This window comes from Eschrichtius robustus, chromosome 16 (genome assembly GCF_028021215.1).
Source record: "Eschrichtius robustus isolate mEscRob2 chromosome 16, mEscRob2.pri, whole genome shotgun sequence".
Classification (NCBI taxonomy): Eukaryota; Metazoa; Chordata; class Mammalia; order Artiodactyla; family Eschrichtiidae; genus Eschrichtius; species Eschrichtius robustus.
The window spans coordinates 69096737-69115421 of NC_090839.1; the positions used below are offsets into that span (position 1 = coordinate 69096737).

At 38.1% G+C, this 18685-nt stretch overlaps 1 protein-coding gene across 4 annotated transcripts in view; it reads right to left on the minus strand.

Annotated features, from left to right (window-relative positions):
* The window catches only part of SMG1 (SMG1 nonsense mediated mRNA decay associated PI3K related kinase), a 95878-nt gene that overhangs the window by 32198 nt on the left and 44995 nt on the right, over nt 1-18685 (minus strand). For all 4 annotated transcript variants that reach the window (XM_068524884.1, XM_068524883.1, XM_068524885.1 and 1 more), the window contains 18 exons: nt 18480-18620; nt 17695-17894; nt 17105-17301; nt 16777-16938; nt 15463-15617; nt 13597-13739; nt 13243-13444; nt 10312-10421; nt 9482-9629; nt 8935-9094; nt 8036-8156; nt 4826-5074; nt 4221-4505; nt 2927-3071; nt 2322-2460; nt 1179-1409; nt 897-1074; nt 68-229 (listed from right to left, as the gene is read on the minus strand). In XM_068524884.1, coding sequence (XP_068380985.1) covers nt 68-229; nt 897-1074; nt 1179-1409; nt 2322-2460; nt 2927-3071; nt 4221-4505; nt 4826-5074; nt 8036-8156; nt 8935-9094; nt 9482-9629; nt 10312-10421; nt 13243-13444; nt 13597-13739; nt 15463-15617; nt 16777-16938; nt 17105-17301; nt 17695-17894; nt 18480-18620 — 3128 coding nt within the window. The remainder of the gene's footprint in view (nt 1-67; nt 230-896; nt 1075-1178; nt 1410-2321; nt 2461-2926; nt 3072-4220; nt 4506-4825; nt 5075-8035; nt 8157-8934; nt 9095-9481; nt 9630-10311; nt 10422-13242; nt 13445-13596; nt 13740-15462; nt 15618-16776; nt 16939-17104; nt 17302-17694; nt 17895-18479; nt 18621-18685) is intronic.

Here is an 18685-nt window from a genome sequence, read left to right on the forward strand (position 1 = left end):
TTTTACCTAACAAACGTTGTTTGCAAACTCATTTATACTTAAAGTAGCAGTATTTAAAATTCCTTACCTGAAGCCTGTGATTCACTACTAAGCGATATGGTGCCCACTATTGCAGGATACAATATGAGATGTGGGGAATCTTGAGCCACACGGCAGAGAAGGTTACAAATACTTTGGCGCACATACACTTCAGGGTGGTTTAAGCGTGAGAAAAGTTGTGGAATAATTCCTTCAGGATAAGAAAGAAAAATACTTTAAAGTTATTAAAAACAGTCAACATGGTGGAGGCAAAAGGATAAAACTTGATATATGTCAGCATTAGTTCTAAGAACCTCAAATTTCTCCCTGTGATAGCAAAGAACCTACACAATAGTTCTTGATTTGCAAGTTTAGTTGGGGTACAGAGCTATAATCAAAATCCTAAGCAATTCAAAAATGTTATAGAGAAATATATTTTCGTGAGTGCCTGTAAAAGAAGGCAGAAACAGACAATTTTTTCAAAGGGTATATGAAAGTTTTTGAAACTTATTCTTACCACTCTCTCCAAAATTCCTTTTGTATATAAAAAGCTTCCGCCTCTCAGCCTTCCATTTTTCTGAAAGGTGGGAGGGAAGTGGTATAACAAGCAGTCCAGAGTGTCCTATGAACTAATATAGCTATTTCATAACACATTCAAATAGTAAACATAGAGGAACTTTTTTTTTTTGGCCACACCACTCAGCATGTGTGATCTTAGTTCCCCGACCAGCGATTGAACCCGTGCCCCTCTGCAGTGGAAGCACAGAGTCTTAACCACTGGACCTCCAGGGAAGTCCAAGGAACTATTATTTTTCAACAGTCTTATTATATTCTACCCAGAAATAATTTTTCCTGAAACATTTTATTTAGACTATCACCTCTCCATGGCGCAGTCGGTGTTGTTTCCAAGCCATGTTCCAGATACTGTCTAAGCTCTCCAGCATGCTTCACAAGCAATCTGAGCAATCGCAACGTGGCCATCACAATCACGTCGTCCGTGCTCTGCTCTGCTCTGTGACTTAAATGTAGCCGAGGGTCATCTTCATCTAAAGGAATCTAAGGATGAAAAACAAAAGGGAAAAATAAGACAATTCAGAATACTGTTTTCATCTACTAGAAATTTCAAATAAACTTTCCTAACAGAACACTGTGCTACCTACCTGACCAGCATTGAGTTTAAGGAAAGTAAAATATGCACTGCAAGATAGTTTGTACAGGCTGAAGATTCTATCTACAACTTTCCTCCACACTTTAATAACTCCTTCTGTTGCACTTTCATCGAGTTCTGAAAGCCATGGGCAGCTTGATATTAACTGACGCCAGATAACATCAACCATGTCATCTTCCTCAGTATCTTCACTTTCTGTTATCTGAAGTGTTATATCTTCATCCTGAAGAAAAATAGGGCAAAAAAATTTGCTATTTCTGGGCACAAATTAAAAAAGGGAAAAAGGTACGTGATTTTCCTAATATATGCAAGCATTTTCTCATTTATGACCAAAATACTCCACATTTAGTGTTATACATATTAAATCAATGTTACTATGCTTCTCTTTATGATATATTCACTAATGTAGCTAATGATGAAGGATATAAGCATTTAGCAAAGATCAAAGATTTTGATTTGGGGAATTTAAATGCTTCAGAGTTACAACATAATACTCTGCCTGCAGAGAATTACCTTACTCTCTCTCTACAGTACTGCACATGTACTTAACACCAGCTTTGACAGACACTGATATATGCTAAAGTCTAGAGCAAGAACTAAGTCAACACAGTTTTATCTCAGCAAATAAAATGCAAACTTCTAAAGTCTACAACTAAATACTTAATAGTTATAACATTCTAGAATTCATAGAACTTTGAGAGGGGAGGGAGTAAATCCTACAGACCATCTAGTCTGCTGGTTTTCAGCTATGGCTGTATAATTTAGAATCACCTAGTAAAACTTCAATAAACCCTCCCATCCCCAACACATACACAAACGTTCCATCCAGAATATGTGGAGAAGGGCTTAGACACGGGCATATTTTAAAAGCTTCCAAGCCAGTATTAAGAATTTCTGATCAGAAGAGCAATTAAAAGAGAAATCTACATAAAACAAACTTCACCTTTTTTAACAGGACCCTAAGGAAATGACTTGATTTCTCAAGAAATCACATTCTTCTTATTAGAAAAATACTTTAACTCACCTTCATCTTATCAAAGTTTCATTTGAAACAAAACATTTAATCAAGTATATGTGATTTAGAACAGTGAACTTGACACTATTTCCCCCAAACACTGTATCATGTTTTCCTTGCCTGAATCCCCGCTGGCCGACAAACAGCTTGACCAAGAATACCATATATTCTCTCTTTTTCTTCTTCGGTTATAGTGTCTGGGAGCAGATTCTGAACTTCAGATTTTTCTCTAGGCAGCAGACGAACACCTTCTCCCTGACTATAAAAATAAAACAAATCATCAGTATTTCAGCTACCGAAACTTCGCCATGTCAGCAGAGATTTTAAATCTCTAGTTTGTGGGCTTCCCTGGTGGCGCAGTGGTTAAGAATCCGCCTGCCAATGCAGCGGACATGGGTTCGATCCCTGGTCCAGGAAGATCCCACATGCCGCGGAGCAACTAAGCCCGTGTGCCACAACTACTGAGCCTGCACTCTAGAGCCCACGAGCCACAACTACTAAGCCCATGTGCCACAATTACTGAAGCCCACGCCTAGAGCCCGTGCTCCACAACAAGAGAAGCCACTGCAATGAGAAGCCCGCTCACCGCAACTAGAGAAAGCCCACGCGCAGCAACGAAGACCCAATGCAGCCAAAAATAAATAAATAAAATAAATAAATTTATAAAAAAAAAAAATCTCTATTTTGCAATGCATTAAATAAATTACACATTTCAACGTACATACCTAGCATTGTCAACCACCTTTCTGCCCCACCTGTAAGCCCAACTAGCCAACGCTGCCCAAGATTTGGCTACTTCAGGCGCCTGTACTGAAGATAGGTGATACAACTGTCCCAAAATGAAGTCAGGTTCTCCAACTCCAATATGTACTGCCATAGCGGAGAAAAAAATAACAATGTCACATTCATAAATTTCTAATGGCATTCCCATTAACATTTTAGGATTTTACTATCTGCAAATAATAAGTTCTGTAACGTTATATAGCACATAATTTGATAAAGCACACATTTGTATTATGCTTTTCTAAAACGCTAATATGTTGAAATGAATCACTCAGCTTCCCAAGTAAGCTTAAATTATCACCCTGTAAAACACATCAATGTCTTTCATGATACTGAACTTTACGAACAGGTCAGGTGTCAGATGTGTTCTAGAATGTCTTGTATTTTGGATTTGACTGGCCATTTCCTCACAATTAGATTCAGCTTAAACATTCTGGCAAAAATAATAGATAGGTGATGAGTATACAATTTCATTCAATCAAAGATTCATGAGGTAAATATCTTTATTTCCAGTTTAGAAGTGAAGAAATCTCCTGCTATAGTGCCACTTGCCAATATGAAGATTTATAACGATCACAAGACATATCCCTTGTGAATAAAGACCCCTATAGTACATAGATTAGATTTACTTAGTAAGACCAATGTAAGTAACTACAATTCTAGGCTTCACAACAACAAAATGAACGACATGCACAAAATTCTCATGTTTCAGCAAAAAGGTTAGTTATCTCCCAATCTGTAAAACCTGGACAATGGTGCCTACCATAACAGGCACTCAAACACTGCATGAATTAACTACCCTATTTGTCGAGTACCCTTCTGTTACTAGCACTAGTGTCAGGATGTGAAACATGAACCTTTCTGTAGTTTCTGTGCCCCACCAGTCAACGGGACCAGAGGCTCCTATTCTGTATCTTTGTTGTTCCTCCTAGCATGAGGTAGAATTTTAGATATCATGGGCAGGACCTTACTGCCAGGAAAAACATCAAGGTCCATAAAAGCACCATGAACTGGGGAGGTGGGAAGTAAGGCCTGGGAGGCGGAGTTCAGTGACTTCCACAGTGGCATCAGATGCTAAAGAAATGTGCTTTAGTCACTTCTGGGCAATATAATATACTAAATTTCCACAGAGACAGTTTTTGTGGCCAATTATAGCCAGCCTAACACTGTACACTTTAAAATAGGGGGAAATAACTTCTAAAATTAGTATTTTAAAGCTAACCAAACAAATCCTACCTGTAGATTCGCTCTCGATCCGAGGATACTCTTCTTCCATTGTATTAACAGATGGTAGTTCAATTAGAGTGAGTATGTTTTTAGATAAAGTAGAAAGACCTGTCAAGTTCTGCTGCTGCTGAGCTCTGTAAACCTGTTTCAGCTGCCCTGAAATTTCCTTCCATTCTGCCTGGATCCATTTAGCCAATGTCAGAATTGACTTGGCAACAGCATGTTCAGCCTTGGCAGACTTGCAGAAAGATATGGCGCAAGAACTCAACATCTCCATTGCGTGTGTTGACTGGCCTATAAAAAATCAAAACACCAGCCCTTAGAAGCAAACAAATGACATTCTTTCAGGATAAAGTAATATTGTAAATTCAGTGATAATCAATGATCTCTGCAAACATTTCCTACTTTAATAAACAATAACAAAATTACCTCTTTTAAAAGCACCAAATTACAGAGGTAAGTCAATTACACATAACTTACTCTTCAGGACCCAAATTTTCTGCAACAGTTGAAAAAAATCAACTTTTCTATTATTGCCTTACACCACACGCAGTAACATTCACACACATGATTTTTATTATAGTCGTGTATTAATCATAATTCATTTTACTAACCTGCTGTATATAGCAATTTGGTTTTTTCAATGTCAAGTTCAGGCCCCCATTTTTCATCCATTTGACCTTGAGTTGATAGTTTTTTAAAATGCTGGACCAAATCCTGGGCAGTGGTGGTCTTTCCCAGCTGAACCTCACTACACTGTGCCAGCAGTCTTGTTGCAAGTGACACATTCCCCCGTTTTCTAGCAAATTTTGCTGCTGTTAGACCTAATTCCATGAGATGGCTTCTAATTGGAATTGTTTGTTCTGGAGAGAAGAAAATGTTTTATTAGTCCTTGCCTGGTCTAATCCCAGATTGCACAGAAACATGGCCAAAAAATTTCTTCCCCAACTATTCCCTTCCCCACTACCTCCCTAAATAAAGATAATTCGTTTTTCATCATCTTTTAATCCCTAACAGCTAGCATAGTGCTTGGCATACAATAAACAATAAATGTTTGTTAAAATAAATGTATACAATGGAGTAGACAAAAGTAAAAATCGTTCAGTATAAGAAATTTAACTTTTTAGCTTCTGAATTGTTTTAGTAAAGAGCCTAAGCCAAAGGGTGGGGAATGAGGGTAAGGCCAGACCATCCCCCCTTCTTGAGTAAGTACCCTCTGCCCTTCTACCATGCCATTCTCTCCTGGTTTACTCCTACCTTTCTGAAGAACCTTTCTCAGTCTCCTTCTCGTCCACTACCCATCCATTATAATTGGTGTTCCTTGGGGTCAGTCCTAGGCTCTCTACTCTTCTCACTCTGCATACTCTCCCTGGACAATATCATCTGCTCCTGTGGCTTCCATTACCATACAAATGCTGATGACTCTTGAATCTTTATCTCTAGCCCAGACCTGACATCTGAGTCCCACCTGCCTACCAGTCACCTATACTCAGGTATTTCAAAGGCACTTTAACCTGTGTTACATGGAATCAGTTTTCCACCACCCTCCAAATCTACTTCCGTCTCTGTTTTCTCTTTCTCAGGTAAAGGCACACGATCAACTTGGCTACCTGAGCAGGTGCCTGGCAGTCATCTTAGCCTTTACTTTCAATCCTCATATCACATCTGCTTTTTTCTGTCCCTACTGCTACTACCTTGGTTATCTTTAGCAGGGACCTCAGCCTAACTGGTCCCTCTGCCCCCAGTCTTAGCCTCTTCTAATTCATTCTCCCATCTGCAACTGAACTGATCTTACACAAAGGTAAATCTGAACACTTAACTTCCCTTTCATGCCTTCCCACTGTCCTTCCGATAAAGCCCCAACTCCGAAATTTGGCTTACGAGGCACTGATGCTTACACTGCATTCTAATCTCAATCTCATCCAGCTTCATCTCTTCCCATTCTCCCTTAGGCGAGAATTGAGAATTGAGTCATCTAAGAATCTTTTACTACTGTTGCTGGACTTCGCACATGATATTTTCTCTAACTAAATTAGTCTGCCTTCTTTCTCATCTCTACCCACCCTTGGTCTTAGCTTAAATGTTACTTCCTCCCCAAGTCCTTTTCTGATTCCTAGGATTAAATCGGTGCCCTTGTGCTATTTTAAGCACCATGCATGTGCACTTCCATTTAGCACACCATATTGCTGCTCCTTGCTTGATGACAATTTTCCCTGCTAGACTCCAGAATCCCTCTGGTCCTAGGAATGCAGAAAAAAGGCTTGTCTTGTTCACCATTACATCCCAACTTATAGCACAGTACCTGGCACAAAGCACATATTTTGATAAACACTTGCTGAATAAAGAAAGAAAAGTAAGGAGGAGTGAAGTTCTGTCTCCAAATGTAACTACTGGGTTACTGACTTTTTCTTCTCAGTTTTAAAACTTATTCAATATGGGAAGGATGGGAAAGGAGATGATATTTGTATTCCTATTATATGCCATGCTCTGTGCTAGGGCTTTTATATACCTTGTCTCATTTCCTATAATCCTTACAAGAATCTCATGAGTGGGGCAACCCCCATAACTGAAAAGCAAAGCGACTCAGGAGTTTAATGACTTGCCCTAAGGTCCCTCGGTTTGCAAGTGTTGGGCTAAGGATCCAAACCCAGGTCTATCTGGCACTGAGGGTCCAAGTGAGTCACAGTTGCCAGTAATCACCCTGCACTACAAGTCCATATCCCAGCATTGGCTTACTTAAAATTTAATACTCAAATTTACTCGGTAACCCTAGCGACCACATTATTGACTAATTCTACAGAATTCTGGCAACTTTTCTGTATTAGAGCGAAAAGGAAATTGCTAACATCCCTTTAACATGACATTTCTTTCTTAAAAATGAGACCTATGAATATTGATACAAATACTAATTCTCTAACTATTCAATTGAAGCATTTAAAACATTCACGGTACATTGTATCTGACAAAGAATTTGAATCCAGAATATTTAAGTCTTATGACTTCATTAAAAATGGGTAAGAGTTGAACACTTATAAAATAAGATATACAATGACCACTATTCAAATGAAAAGATGCTCAATATCATTAATCATCAGGAAAATACAAATAAAACCACAATGAGATACTATTATACATTCACTCCAGTGACTAAAATTAAAGACCCACTATAGCAAGTATGTAGATGTCAGAAGGAGTGTAAAATGTACAATCACTTTATAAGAAACTGTCGAACTATTTCAAAAGTTAAACCATATGACCCAACAATTCCAATCCTAGGCATTTACTTAAGAGAAAGGCAAATATATATCCACTCAAAGACCTGTACATGAATTTCACAGCAGCTTTAGACATAACAGCCCAAATTTGAAAACAACTCAAATATCCATCAAAGGATCAACAGATAAACAAATTGTGGTATAGTCATACAATGTATATTCATACGATGTATATTCATACAATGGATACTACTCAACTATAGGAAGGATGGCACTACTGACACATGGAACACAGGGAACCTTAAAAAATAAAATGCTGAGCAAGAGAAGCCAGACACAGAGCATACTGTACCATTTATAAAAAAAACTTTAGTAAAGACGAGTCTAATCTATAGTGATTGGAAGCAAATCAGCAGCTGCCCAAGACAGGACAGATGGGAGAAATGACTGGCAAGAAGCATAAGGAAACCTTTGGGGGTGAGATAAGTATGCTACATCTTGACTGTATTGGTGGCTACACAGGTGAAGAAATGTCAAAAATCATGAACTATACACTCAAAATGCGTAATTATATCTCAACAAAGCCATTTTTTAAAAAAAGCTAATTACCTTTTATTTTCTCCAACAAATGACTCTGATACATGGTGTATCTTAATGCCTGCATCCACGGCCTGACATCATGCTGTTTACATGAACGCAAAGCTTCACTGAAGAGTGGGATAAGACAGTCCTGCCAGAGAAAAACCAAAACTACTTAATGTAAACAGGCTCCTTATATGACCCCACAGGTCAGCTACTTCAGATCTACTACAGATTTATCTATTAAACACTCCCCTTTCTTCACTGTATCTTCTAATCACAAGAGAAAACAACACGCTAAAGAGAAAAACCTTTGTTTTGCCAAAAGAAAAAACTTTTTTCAGAATATTAAGTCCAATTTATCATTGTACTTACCAATAAAGCAGCCACATTTTTATAAAAAAATAAACAGCTCATTTACTATAAAGCAGAAGCTAAGTTACAGAAAAACATAAAACTACTGCTTCATAAACAGATTCTCAAAGATTATTTCCCTTGGGAAGGGCCCATCTTTGGTTAAACTTTACCCTATTTGGAAGGAGGAGGCACAGTCGCTTCTTTTCAGTCAAATCTGAAATTTATATAATCTGGTATACATTTACGTAACCAACTCCTCTTCCAAAAATAAGGGAGGGAGGGAGAGAGGGAGGGAGGGAGGGAGGGAGAGAGGGAGGGAAGGAGGGAGGGAGAAAAAAACCTAAGCAACCAGCCATCCTTGAGATTATATGTCTTAGGCTCCATCTTCCTCACATACTTCTCCAATAAAAATTTGCCTGAAAATGGAATTTTAGATTTCTGGATTTACTTACTAGCTTGTCCAAAAAATGCTACAAATGCTATTTTAAAAATGTGAAAAACAGCCTTTGTTCCACACTAACGCCTATTAATGTTCAGAAGGATATCCTGGTTAAAAATACACATATACACACCTCTGTTGAAAGTCTGCTAGAAACTGTGTTCTCCAAAGCAGAAGAGCAATATAGCTGTAAGGTACTTAGAACTGGCAGAGACTGTGAAACCGTTAAAGTAGAAAGTCTCAGTGGCCCAATAGCTATGCGGCAGGTTTGCTTCAAGTACTTCACCATGTTTCTGAAAGAAAATATTTACTGCTAATTAATAAATAAGATTTTCCAACTTATAACCACTAAAGGGATAATAAGCAGTGTGATAAGATGCTACTATACTGGCATCCAAAGTGGGGGAAGAAAAAGGAACTGCCTGCTCTTAAGTAAAATGACACAAGCAAGTCAAGATATCAATATTAGCTTTTGGGGATATAAAACTTGTAATTTTACTTAGTTTCAACCTCTGTATATTAGCAAGCGACATTCACATATCATACGACTTCTACAACTAAAATGAAGCTATCATGACTAGCGCTGCAGTGATCTGGTAACTGTCTCACTCCCACCAATCTACACACATTTACCATATGGTACACATAATGCATATTTACCTTCTTAGGATTACACTTACTCAGTTATAGACTGCCACTTCTGATCTTGTTCTATGTGGTTTAAAGCAGTTGCCAAACAAACAGAACTTCTCAACAACTGAACTTCAATGGACTTCTGAAGTTCCCTTGGATCTGGACTTAACATGTTAGGAAGCAGTTTTTTCATATCTACAGAAATTGAATAAGTTCCACTAAGTTAATTCGCTTTTAATGTACAAGAGTAACAAGATACCTTGACAGTATTAAAAAACAATCACCAATGAATACCTCCTTTCATGTTTAAGTTCATATTTAAGTTCAGGCAGTTTCATATTAAGTTCAGACGCTATGATTAAGCATTTCTGATAGCTATATAAAAATACTTCACATAAAATAATACCTCAGACCTCTCAAAATGAGTTCAAAGACTCAAAAATCAGTAAGTCAACCTACTACTTAAAGGGGCAAACACTGAATTTAGCAAGTCAATGTTAACACACAAAATATTCATAATATTAACTTCAGTATTACATTTTACAAAATGCTCCAGTGTGACACAGAACTTAATTAATGAACCACATCAAGATGTCAAGCAAGAAAAATATTTAAACACGACTTGCACTTTTTCAAAGAAAATGGCTAGATAAATCTCTAAGTGTTACAGTAGCCTTTCTTAGTTTGCTTAATTTGAATTAAACTGTTTTTCATTTGCTAAATCAAAGGTAAAGGGAACAGCCCTAATTTTTTGCTTCACACTCTGCCCCCAAAAATGTACAGAAAAACTTCCAGATTTTCCACTAAAATATACTAAGCCAAACATTTTAAACAACTTGTTCATTAAAATACTTAATTTTAAAATTATCTCAAATACCTATTTTTTCTTTTGATCCTCCAGCAAGTAGATTGATATTTTCTCCTGGTAACAATTCTAATTGCTCAGTACATTCAACAAACTCTCCAGATTCAAAACTGCTTAGTGATCTGTAATTAAAATATTGGTTAGCTTGTTTTACATTCTATCCAGCCTGTGGAGCCATTCAAAAATATATAACAAATTCTAGAAAAAGAAAGCAGTTATACAGAATTCCTTTGATGAAAGTTCCTTCCACGTAGGCCACCATTTTATTTTTACTTTGAAGATGTGACTACCATCTTAATTAGAGTGGCAAACTGGAAAGTCATAGCTACAGACATTCAGTTTAGCATACTCAACCCTCCATGTTTCCTTCCTCTTTTTGCAGTCTGTTATCCTTGGGGGCCCGACCAAAACACTAACAGTAGAGCTCTGCAGGGCAACTTCAACACCTAGTTCTCCCCAAGCTACCACTAAATTCCCTGCATGGCCTCATTGCTCACCTAAAGCGTAAGCCCCAGTAGGTCTCCTATTATCTCAATCTGATATCCTACTCCTGCCTTCTTTCATTGTTGGCCTCCCTCCTTCTCTCCCTTTTTCACTGTTTCCTGGAACCCGTTTCTCTTCTTTCAAAGGATTTTTCCTTCCCTTCTCCTCACCTCACCTGAAAATGGTACACCTCTGGAACTCCTTCCGATAGTCTGTAGCTTCAACGCCAGGATGAGGGCCTTACCCTCCTAGCAACCCACTGCTACTTCCAGATCTTTCACTCTGTTCCCATTCCTATTACAGCTGTTCTCCGACCAACAAGATGACTTACAGTTTCTCAATTTCCCTCTTTTCCATTAATCTCTCATCTTTTCCTGTCCCTCTCACTATGTCACCTCCCTTACATTTCCAGCACGGAATACAGCACTGGAAATGTACATCACTTGACTGTACCTGCTTCTACCTTAATAAACCCCAAGCTGGGATCAACGCAACCACCAGCTTCTCAGGTGAGCCATAATCACTTGGCACTAATGAACTGTCTTGGTGTGGTGACCAACACACTTATCATTCCTGCCACCACAGAAACGGCAGGTCTGCTGTGTCCCCACTATGCTCTACAGTGCCCTTGCACTTTCAGCTAATGACTGACACCTCAGAAAAGAAACACAGACTTTCATTTTCTCTACCTTTACCCCCCAATCCACATGCACTCCCCAAACTGTATGTATCCAACTTTAACTGCTTTCCTTGAGGTACAGGAAAGGTGGAGTCCAGTTAATCCTTCAATCACTGTTCTTTACCCTGCTTCTTCAACCTGTCTTCTTATGGCTCCTTCCCCTAGGCTTAAAAGAACATTTAATCTCTCCAATATTTACAATAAACACACAGTACTCTGTTCCAGCCACAGCGTTCTTTCCTTGACTTCATTACCCAATTAACCTAACTAAAACTTTTCATTTTCAAGCTTCTCCACCACTCCACAGTATTCAACCTGGCTGCTTCTCCTTCTCTCTCTACAAAGCTCTTCTTGCTCAAAGTCTATGAAGTTCCCGACAAGGATGACTATTCCTGTCTGGTTCTTCTGCATCTCCAACATTGCCTTCCTCAGTGTCCTTGTGTTTTCTTCAGCTGCTTCTTCTCCCATCCCTTAACAAAGATGCTCAAAAGGACTCTGACCATGGCCCTCTTTCTTTTTCACTCACTCTTCTCCAGAGCATTATCTGTGGTTTGGTGGTTTATGAAGGCTCTGGAGTATAAAGAGTGAAAAAGAAAGAGGGCCTGTAATTATCACCTATGTCACCTAATGATTCCCCAAATCTCTCTCAAGCTTAGGGTTTTCACCTTAGTTCCAAATCCAACTCTTAACTGCTTACTGAAACAATCCTGTCTGCATGTTTCACGTACCTTAAACATACTTCATTGTTCTCTGTGTTCCTACTTCAATTAATAGCATCTGTTTTCCTCCCTCTACCTCTGCCCCACAGATAGACGGTCTACATGCGTCCACCCTGGCCCTTTACCTCCAGTCTCCTGACAACCCAGCAGAGTGAGCCAGTAAGTCCAATCATGATATGCCTCTCTTACTCAAATCCCACCTAAGATTTTCCACCTTATTGGGAGTCAATGTCTTTTTCAGAGTTCCCACCTACTTCTCTACCCTTATCTCCTATTATTCACTCTGCTCCAACCACAGTGGCTTCCCAGGCATTTCCAGAACACTCCAAACCTATCATCCTTGCATCAGGTCTGTTTCAAGTCTGTGCTCAAATGACATCCTGATGGCATTCCCCTAGTCTCTGTGTCTCCTCCTCACTAGAAGGTCAGCTCCTCAAGGGTTAGAATTTGTGTCTGTCATACACAGTGCTACACCCCAGTGGCTGGCACTCGGTACGTGCTCAGTGCAGAAACTACCCACTAATTCATTTACTCACTACAAGCTGAGCTCCTTGATGGTGAGGACAGCTAATGACCCTTATCATCCCAGCCAAGTGTCTGGGACACAGCCTGTACTCAAATTTCGAATTAAGAGATAAATAAATGCACAGAGGAATAAGGGAAAAACAAAAAACGGAGTTTAATTTACAAATGTCATAAACTCTGGCCTCTTTATAATAAATGTTTTTGATATATTCACACCTAATTTAGAAACAAAGCCATCAAACATTATCCTTTCTAAAGCAGTGACAAATTTCTCTTTATCTTCATTATGATTTTAGAACAGGCTCTGAGAATCAATACCAAATGACTGTTTCAACATAGAAATCTGTCTTCCCATTGCATGAATACTCTCCTCACCTCTAATGTTGGTTTTTCATTGTAGTCATTTTTAGAATGGCAGTATTATTAGAACTATAACCATCTTGCCATAGTAAATATGGACAATTTTAATATTTTTCTGCCATAAAAGAAGACTTTAAAGTTACTGAAAATTTGTTTAATGGGGTAAGAAATCCTTACTTTATGTAGTTGAAATCAGCTTTTAGGTTGAGAGAAGTACTGCTGGTACTCTTTTTCAAGTCATGGATAGCATTCTGCCATTCCTGTACAGCAGCCCAATCAGCAATTGAAATGTAGCACTCACACGCTTTATTTCCCAAATAATTTATAACCTCAGGAGAAGAGTCAGTTGGTTTGGACAGCACAGTTTTTCTGGATTCACCTGAGTGAAAGTATTTCATAAAATAGAGAGAGAGAGAGAGACCCAAAGCGGTTATAAATATTTCAAAGAGCAGAGAAATCTAAAAATATACAGTAAGATCATGAGCACAAACTATTTGACTACAACTTTTTATTTAAACCCTGAATGCTCACCATTCAAAGAATGTTTGGGGCTGGCACTGTTACGCCCAGCATTAGCCAATGTGAGAACAGATTTGTCGAAGCTGGAGATGCAGCAATCAACACCTGTCATGGCACACAGGTGCTCCTGGTACTCCACAGAGGCCTTTTCAAACCTTCAACACAAGTTCAAACAGTCTTATTTTTTAATTATCCACATATTTCATTTCTAAAAAAACTGGAAAGAATGAGTTAATCAATTGAGCTGAGACAATGAGTTGATTATTCTGTGTGGGGCTGAGCAGGCACAAAATTAGATCTCTTCCTCACAAAAAATGAAAATAAGTTCAAAAATCGTTAAATGTTTAAGAGACAGTATAAAATAACTAACAGAATATATCAGTATTTAATCTCAATGTGTGCAAAGACTAAATAGAAAAATAAACACAAGAAAAAAAATACATAAAGTTAACAGATCTAATGACATCACAATTTGAAACTTCTGGGCATCCAAAAAAAAAAGGGACTTCCCTGGTGGCACAGTGGTTAAGAATCTGCCTGCCAGTGCAAGAGACACAGGTTGGAGCCCTGGTCGGGGAAGATCCCACATGCCGCGGAGCGACTAAGCCCGTGCTCTAGAGCCCGTGAGCCACAACTACTGAGCCTGCGTGCCACAACTACTGAAGCCCGCACACCTAGAGCCCATGCCCCGCAACAAGAGAAGCCACTGCAATGAGAAGCCCGCGCACTGCAGCGAAGAGTAACCCCCGCTCACCGCAACTAGAAAAAGCCCCCACACAGCAATGAAGACCCAACACAGCCAAAAATAAAAATAAATAAATAAATAAATTTATTTTTTTAAAAACATGAACATTAAAAACAAATTACCAATCAAGAAGTTAGATAGCATCAATAATCTTGGTGTATGATAAAATCTCACAGATCAATAACGAAAAAACCGAGAGGCCACAAAGACATAATCTATGTTTTTAAAAATCACAAATGGTCAATAACATATGGGGAAAGTTCTGTTATTAATAAAGAAATGTAAATTAAACATTTTCACTAATATGGTGGCAGGGTTCTTGTTTCTCAGCAGCCCTCTGTATTCACAAACGTGCAGGGAAGGTGTTACTCTATTGTTAGAGATACAAATTGGAACCATCTTTTATGTAGGGTAAATTAGCAATAGTCTGTATCATAAGCCTTATGGTCTATAGCCTTTCTTCTAGTAAATCAACTTGTAGGAATGCATTCAAAGAAAACAATCACAAACATGAGCAAAGAATTAAGTGCCATGGTGCATTAAGATTAGTAAAAACATCATAAATAACCTTGCTGTCCAACAATAAGGAACGTTAAATTATGGTGCACTCCCAAAAAAAAGAAGAAAAAAATGTGTTGTTAAAAATCACATCGTAGAATATTTAACACGGCAAAATATTTTTTTAAATATTGCTGAGTAGGAAAAGCAAAATCATGAGACCAGAAGAAACACTGCTATTTCTGTGAAGAGGATAAAAAACTACATACAAGAGAAAAAAGAACTAGAAAGAAGGCATATATGTACACCAAAACTAACAGTTACCACTAAGAGATGGAATTATGAGCCATTCTTTTATTTTCCCTACATTTTCCAGATTTGGTCAAACTTACATAAGCATACACAGAGGCACTGAATGAGTTTACCTAGAGCAATGAGTTTGAACATTTAATGCACAGAGCTAATGAGCAAGAACTCTGGCCATAAAGGGCAATTTGTATCAGACTCTGACATGAAAGGTTATCAATTAAGAATCAACATTAAGTGTAATCAACATTTAATTACAATGTTAGTCAGTAATACAAAAAAATTTAAATAGAGAAACCCTATCACCCATTTCCTTCCTTCCAACTTACCTCCCTTCAGCCTGTTGGGCCACTGAATTAATCCAGAGAAGATTTTTTCCAATGACCGAAGATGACCAGGCAGCAATTCCCTGTATAGCTTCAGGACAATGAAGTTCACACAGTGCTTCTACCACCATCATGATAGTTACTTCCAATTCATTCCCCTGAGAGTGGCATTCAGAAAAATCAATCACAGACCTCAATACCTTCAAAATTCAAATCTCTACTAAATTTATAACTACCGATCACATTCTAAAGCCTGAAGTCAAATTTATTTAACAATTATTTTTACAACAATGAAACTGCATTATTGGAATTACCTAAAATGTTACACATAATGTAGATACAAAGGAGGGTGGTGGTGATGGACCTTAACAGCACATGCGTGTTAGTCTTTACAAAACAAACTTACTTAAAACATTTAAACTGTGGCGTCTTTGGGAGTAACACGTGAAGTAAATATAAAACAAAAATTAAATAACCATGAATTAAAAGAATGCTTAATTTTATGTCTTTGAATATTGACTGCCTACTGACATTACCTTAACTAGTAAACATGTGCAATTTTTGGATTCCACTTATTTAGTGACCCTACTTGAAAGCCAGCACATTTCCCGACATTATAACATTATTAGTATTATACTTTTACATCTATTATAAAATTATTACACTTACCTATACATTATATAATCATTATAAATTATTATAAAAATTCTTTCTTCTATACACAAATTTCTTAGAATTACCTTTAAAGTTCTAACCCTTAAGCATAAGTAATGAATATTTTCATTCTAAGTAAAAAATATGAATAGGTGACCCTGGAAGTTACTGCTTGTATAAAAATACTGGATCAAAAGCTTTAAAAATGAATAGAATCGGGCTTCCCTGGTGGCGCAGTGGTTGGGAATCCACCTGCCAATGCAGGGGACACAGGTTCGAGCCCTGGTCTGGGAGGATCCCCCATGCTGCGGAGCAGCTAAGCCCATGTGCCACAGCTGCTAAGCCTGCGCTCTGGAGCCCACGAGCCACAACTACTGAAGCCCACGTGCCTAGAGCCCATGCTCCGCAACAGGAGAGGCCACCACAGCGAAGAGTGGTCCCAGCTCTCAGCAACTAGAGAGGACCTGAACGCAGCAGCGAAGACCCAATGCAGCCAAAAATTAAATAAATGAATAAATAAATTTATTTTTTTAAAAGTTCATTAAAAAAAAATGAATAGAACCTTTAACTTCTTTTATCCATAGATTAGATCATAGCAAAGGAATTAAGCCCAAATTTTTCTAATTAACAGATTTAATTAACTCCACACACACACCACTTTACCTGAGATGAATTTGTCTTCATTTCTGTAAGCAAGTCAAAGCCATGTCTCACTGTCACAGCAGGCTGTCCTGCCAACAATCCAACCCTCATGATGGAGAGTCGGATCCGAGTCAGCCAGTCTTGACAAGTTTGGCGATTGGTATAGAAAAAAGTCCTAATGACCTTTAGACGAGAAAGAAGAGCTCAGGACTGGTTCAAATTACAGGCAGAGATGTCTCAACTACACATAAAGCATATACACAAGTCTACTGATTTCAGCTCTGCATGCACACACTGCCAGGTTTGACCACGAAACTGACCAAGCAACATTCAGCCCACTGAAACCAACCTTGGGAGGTGATGTTAATGCATTGGCGCATCCCTCATATGCATTATACATTAACTTCTCCAGGTTTTCCAGATACTGCAGAAGAAGCACAAGTCTAAGCTGGTTGCTACTGTGGCCTTCATCATTGTCTGCAGTTGTCCACTGACTAACATCTTGATCGGGGTTTAATGTGTGAGCTGCAAGACTTCTAATGATACCTGAAACCAAAAACAGCATTCCAAATTTAAAAGGAATCTTCAGAGATTCTAGAAGTTCTTAGAGATAATTTCACAAATACACATTTATCAACTATCCTCTGTATATCCATCATTTAAAAACAAAAGTCCCAACAAGATCTTTTCATTTTTAGAGGAAAAAAACATCTTCTCCACACAAATCCCCTAAATTTGTGAACAAAAACACATACAACATGATTATTTAGTAAAAGCTTATTCTAACAAACATATCTAAAAGATTAACTGATAAAAGTACTAAAGAAAAAAATCGTATACTCTCAAATTTTTGCTTTAACAAGATAAGAAATCCATTATTTCTTAATGTAAGTTTGAAAGTATTTACATCACAAAGTTTGAAACAATGCAGTCAATTACCTTCAATTGTCTGGAAGGTATCCTGAGCTCTGCCCAGTGGGGTTCTCAACTTAGACAGGACAGTGAACTGTGCTGCTTCCCAAATAGCCCACTGCCAAAGGACAGCATCTGTCTTTAGTAGATTGCGGGGAATTGTTGATTGGTCACGTTTATCCAGTCTCTGGCAGCTATAGAACAGTCTTTCTAACCAATTGTCCTTCCTGGGAAAAGTAGTTTCATATTTAACAGACAATGACAACTTCATTTAAAAAAAAAAAAAAACAAAAAACAAACTGCAAGGGAAATGGGAGTAGGGGACTACAATCTTCCCTACTTGAAAAAGGCAAACATGTAAAATTGGGAAGCATTATGTCCCCACCTCTCATTTTAAAGAGGTCTTTTACGGTTGAAATAGGATGGGGTATGGTATGGACAGATTATTAGGGTCAAAGGTTCATGACAATTTGGCTATCAGGATAAAACATTAATTGCAACTAAAAATCTCCAGAATGCCTACGCCCCCAGGCCCCTCCCCAAAGCACTGATGACTAGGTCAGATCAGTTAATTGTCAACTACATTTCACCATCACTGCCAGTTGCAAAGCCCATTTTTATTTCTTCAGATGCCATCTTCAAAGCAATTCCTCCTACTACTGAAAACTTAAGACAACCCATTTGAGAAGAATATTACTTTCTACTCTGCCACCCCTGACATATTTTCTCCTCAAAACTGGGCACAGGGTTAAGATATTCATGTATATTTAAATTACTTTTCCCAGATGAAAGAGTCAAAGAAATAATCTTACCCTGTTCTATGAGAGTTCCCATACAAAATAAAACTAATAACATCGGAGAAATCTTGTGGGTGGAATGTGTTACTTGGCGCCTTACTCATGTGACTTCTTAATGCTAAAGAAATTTCTTGAATTTCTGTGTGGTTGTTATTGCTGTAGACAGAAAATAAAGTCATTGTTACGCAAAATGTTTTAGTTAAAAAGTTAGTTCATACTGT